Raw genomic sequence first — 5,335 nt, 5'->3', positions numbered from 1 at the left:
CAATTGCACAGGAACTCTTTTGACAGGCAGGGATGTGATTGAGGCGCACCATGTCCTAGACCAAAAGATTGGGGGCCACCTGACTCACCATTCGCACAGAAGTTATGCCTTGGTTGGGTTATCATTGGTGATGTGTGCCTTCAAGGGGTCCACCGAAGTGCTGGACAGACTGTGAGGATTTCTCCCTTGCGCACTCAGATTCTTTCTACGGGCCGGCCCACATGTCTTGAACCCTGTCCGAACGAGTTCAGGTTGAAACATCTCTTTGACAACGAAGATGACAGTATTAGTCTGTCAATCGAGGAACGACAGCTCGTCCGTCTAATGGTAGAGATGGGAGGCCTGAAAAATGGCAAGTGGACAGCTCCACTCCCCTTCAAAGAGCGAAGGGATCGCCTTCCGAATAATCGTTCACAAGCTTTGAAAAGAGCTCAGATCTTCCAGACGAATATGGTGAGGGATCCAATCAAGAGGGAACACATGTTGACGTTTATGGAAGGGGTCATTTCCAAAGGCCATGCAGAGGTGGCACCACCTCTTGATGCACGTGAAGAGTGCTGGTACCTGTATCATCCAAAGAAGAAGGACAAAATCAGAGGAGTCTTCGATTCCTTGGCCAAGTTCATGGGACACTCCCTGAACAAGGTTTTGTTGAAAGGTCCTGATCTGACCAATGACTTGGTTGGAGTGCTGTTGAGGTTTCGGAAAGGACCTGTTGCAGTCTGCGGAGACATTGAGTCAATGTTCTTCTGTTTTTCAGTAGCTGAACAGCACAGGAATTTCCTCCGATTCTTCTGGCATGAGGACAACAACTTTGACAAACCCCTCATCGAGTACCGTATGCTCAAGCATGTGTTTGGCAATTCCCCTTCTCCAGCCGTAGCAAACTATGGTTTAAAGGACCTGGCCAGAGACGCTGAGCCAGACGTTAGGGATTTCATCCACGACAATTTCTACGTTGATGATGGACTCACCTCATGTGAGGATGCAGAAACAGCCGTTTCACTCATGACGAGGACACGGGCCATGCTGCAGGAGAAAGCTGGCATTCACTTGCACAAGATCGCATCAAACTCCCAAACAGTGCTCGATGCATTTGATCCAGAGGAGGTTCAGAAAGACATCAGGAACCTCACATTGAGCGATTGTATCCCAACTCAAAGGAGCTTGGGTGTTCAATGGAACTTGACTGACGACACTTTTAGGTTCCAAATCGAGTTGACGACAAAACCCTACACAAAGAGAGTTTTGTTCATGATCAATGGAGTGTTCGATCCATTGGGTTTCCTTGACCCAGTTATGATTCAAGCAAAAGTCCTGTTCAGAGAAATGATAACTCACAAGGTAGAGTGGGATGTTGTGCTCCCTGAGGTGTACAGGCCTATCTGTGAGTCTTGGACCTCAGGATTGTCGGAGTTGGAGTCACTATCGATTCCTCGCAACTACCTTACCTGTCCTGAGAAAGGGACCTTGCATGTCTATTGCGATGCTTCAGAGGTAGCAGTCGTTGCTGTTGCGTACATGATGGATGGGGATGCTGAAAACCCCAGTGCGAGCTTTGTCTTTGGAAAGTCCAAACTGGCTCCGAAGTCGGGTCACACCATACCAAGACTGGAGCTTTGTGCTGCGGTCTTGGCCACAGAAGTTGCCAATGTGGTGTGTAGAGAGTTGAACATTCAGGCCGCAACAGTAGTTTTCTTTACGGACAGTAGGATTGTTCTTGGGTACCTGAACAACACGACCAGAAGATTTCATACCTATGTGGCAAACCGGGTTCACAAGGTTCTCAGTTTCTCCCAACCTTCACAATGGAGGTATGTGCCTACAGCCAACAATCCTGCAGACTGTGGCAATCGCCCGGTTTCAGCTCGGTCTTTGAAAGGCTCATCATGGCTTACCGGTCCTCAGAAGATAGCTACTCAGGAAGTAGTGAATCCAGTGTCAGAATTTCCACTTGTAGATCCTGACATAGATGAAGAGATAAAGCAAGATGTGAACATCCAGGTCACCAAAACCAGTGTGGAACTGCGGGGACTTGTTCCAAGGTTTGAAAGGTTCTCAACCTGGAAAAGCCTAGTCAGAGTGTTTCGTTTGCTCATACACATTGCTCACCCATTCAGCTCCAGGAGTGGCAATGGTTGCCATGGCTGGCACACATGTAGCAACACAGATGTTGAATCTGTACGTCATGCAGAGATGATGATCGTGAAAGAAGTACAGAAGCAGATTTTCCATGAGGAATATGAATGTCTCAGAGAGGGACTACCTCTACCTTCTAACTCCTAAATACGTGACTTAGCACCCATCCTGAACCAAGATGGTTTGATTTGCGTTGGTGGGAGGTTGAGGAAGTCCTCACTTCCTGTGGTAGTGAAGCACCCGGTATTAATCCCCGGCAAGAGTCACATTGCCAAGCTCCTTGCGATGCACTATCACAATCACGGGCGGCCTGGCAGACAGTTAACAGAGGGTTCTCTGCGTGACGCTGGGTTTTGGATTACCGGGGGCAAGAGAGTCATATCTGCCGTTATCCACCATTGTGTTATCTGCCGCAAACTCAGTGGGAAGACTGTGCTCCAACGCATGGCTGACCTCCCTCAAGAGCGTCTAAAGATCGGACCTCCTTTTTCCCAGGTTGGCGTAGATTGCTTCGGACCATGGGAAGTGGTCACCAGGAAAACCAGAGAAGGTGCTGCCAAAAGCAAGAGGTGGGGAATGATATTTCCTGCTTGACCTCCAGAGCTCTTCATATCGAAGTTCTTGAGGAACTGAGCACCTCGTCATGTATCAACGCACTTCGGCGATTCATGGCTGTGCGAGGCAAAGTGGAAACCTTTTGGTCCGATAGAGGATCAAATTTTGTGGGAGTCTTGAACGACAAGGTGTTTCGCACCTTCATTGAGAGGAACAACACAGAGTGGAAGCTAAATCCACCCCATGCCCCACACACGGGAGGAGCCTGGGAAAGCATGGTAGGACTATTCAAGAGGATTCTCAATGGCATTCTGCTCGAGGCTAAGGAGAAAAGTTTCACCCATGAGACTTTGGTCACATTCATGATGGAAGCAATGGCCATCGTCAATGCTAGACCTCTTGTTCCACTGAGTTCTGATCCGGAGGACACATCTTTCCTCTCACCTTCGGTGCTCCTGACTCAAAAACATGGGAGCATAGAAGAGGTGCTTGTCGAGGATTGCAAGCGTAACATGTACACTGCTCAGTGGAAACGTGTCCAAATCCTGGCCGACAGGTTTTGGAAACTGTGGAGACTCCGCTACTTGCAAAGCCTTCAGCAGAGGCGTAAATGGACAAGTACGGAGAGGAATGCCATGAAGGGTGACATAGTCCTGTTGAGAGACAGGGAGGTCAAAAGAAACCAGTGACCTCTTGGGATCGTTGAGAGTGTTGGTACTGGAGATGATGGTTTAATCCGTCAAGTTCAAGTCCGTCTGCCTTCAACTGGAAAAACCTATTGTAGGCCAATCCAGGAGATAATTTTGTTGGTTGAGGCGGAGTAAACGCCTGTTCATGGTCAGTTTGAAGGCCACTTGTTGACAATTGTTCAGTTTTAGAGTTTACATTTCGCATGTAATATGTACCATAAGTTATGTGTATTTGTATTCAATCAATAGTGGATGTGTCGTGGACATCCTAGGTAACATTTAAGTTCTGACGTTGGGGGGGGGGGGGGGGGGAGTGTGCTGTTCGCGCTGAATTGTTTTTGCAATTTCGGCCTCTCATACGTAAGCTAGTATTAGCGCATCAACAAATGTAGCGGTGATTGTGTGTTTAATGTATGCACGCGCGCAATATATAGTACAGTATTGTGATTTTCAGCCTTCCATAATGGGCTAGTAAGATGGCGCACGAATCGACGGTTTGCTCGTTCGTGACTCTAACAAAAATGCAACAATTTTGTAAGATTATCTCACGATAATCACAGAATTCCGGATGGAAGTCCTGCATTTGATTGTTCTGCGTAAGTTTACGATTATTACGTTGTTCACAATTCTTGATAAAAGAGAATTTTAATGCCTTTTGTGTGTCCGGATATCATGAACGGTCTAGCGTAAGTGACGCTAGTGTAGGTTATGTACATGTACGGTGCATATTGATATAGCGTAGGATTGACAGCTTCGCATTTTGCATTGTGCGTTGCGTGTAGAGTTACTGTCATAGCTGTAGTGTTGTAGACTCTCAGTGGCTCTTTGTGTTATCACTTGGCCGTGAGCTGATATGATGTGTAGAGCAGTATTCAGAACTTGGTTTATATGGTGGTAATACATTTAGAATTAATTCACAACTCCTGTAAAGATAAGAAGTTTGATTCATACAGTTGAGCAACTCAGTTTGTTGAGTAAGATTTCCAGGTGAAGATTCAAAGGTAGATATGAGGTTGGATTCGATACTAGTAATGATGAAGATTAGTGATAATTTTGCTGTGCGGACATGCAGTTTCAGTCTGAATAATGCATTTAGACGTCAGTATGAATAAAAGACTGTCTTTTGTGTTTTTGCGTTTTGACATACGTGTTTTACGTATTACATTCACAAGTATGTCGTCCTATAACGGTATTGTGTAGGCTGAAACATTTCTACATTTTAATAATGTGAAAGCAAGTGGTATAATGGTAGCACCTTAAGCAGCTCTGGCTTAAGGGAAATCATTATTTACTTTGCGGAAACATGAAGGCAAGCGTAGTGCTACATGTAGTCATATAATGTGTAGTGTATGTTGATTTGGATTTTTTATACAAACTTTTGCAATTTATTGCACCATTTCACAGCTTGGGACAGGGTCACAATCCGAATGCGTCCAGAAGGGTAAAGCTTCTAAACTTGGAAGATCACAAGTCTGTAAGTCTGGTCTAGGGTCTTTACATGTATATTACAGCCTCTAAACAATATTTTTCTTGTTGACATTGCAACAGAAAATGGATATTGCAACAGTGTACAAAGTGTATCAACATTGCTGTAGTGGATGGATGATGACATTACAAAGCTGCCATTTCATGATGTGTAGTGAATACATGCATGGATACAAAATGTGTATGTATAATGATGCAGTACAAGACAGTGTACTATTGTTTGTTCAGAAGAAGCAAACCTTTTTATGTGTTAATGGAGAATCATATCATATACATTCAACCTATATTGTGATCCAAGAAATGTATGTTTGATATATTCATACAGTGTATCATTCATTGTTTCACTTACAGTTTTACCATTTGCACATATGCGCACACGCACTTGGGCTCAAGGTGCACAACAAGGTGAAAGATTGAATAAAGACATGAGTGCAACTTTCGACTCGACCGTCTTCAATTTTATTCTT

At 44.9% G+C, this 5,335-nt stretch overlaps 1 protein-coding gene across 1 annotated transcript; it reads left to right on the top strand.

Annotated features, from left to right (window-relative positions):
* The first annotated feature begins 333 nt into the window (after nt 1-333).
* LOC139721709 (uncharacterized) lies at nt 334-3,383 on the top strand. The gene is made up of 2 exons (XM_071633036.1): nt 334-2,045; nt 2,645-3,383. The coding sequence occupies exons 1-2, from the start codon at nt 334-336 to the stop codon at nt 3,381-3,383; spliced, it is 2,451 nt and encodes an 816-aa protein (XP_071489137.1).
* Nucleotides 3,384-5,335: the final 1,952 nt, after the last annotated feature.

Source organism: Diadema antillarum, unplaced genomic scaffold (assembly GCF_040938485.1).
Source record: "Diadema antillarum isolate AM-2024a unplaced genomic scaffold, OU_Dant_1.0 scf00000148, whole genome shotgun sequence".
NCBI lineage: Eukaryota > Metazoa > Echinodermata > Echinoidea > Diadematoida > Diadematidae > Diadema > Diadema antillarum.
The sequence above is the reverse complement of the archived record's forward strand: the minus strand, read 5'-3'. Positions and strand labels throughout refer to the sequence as shown.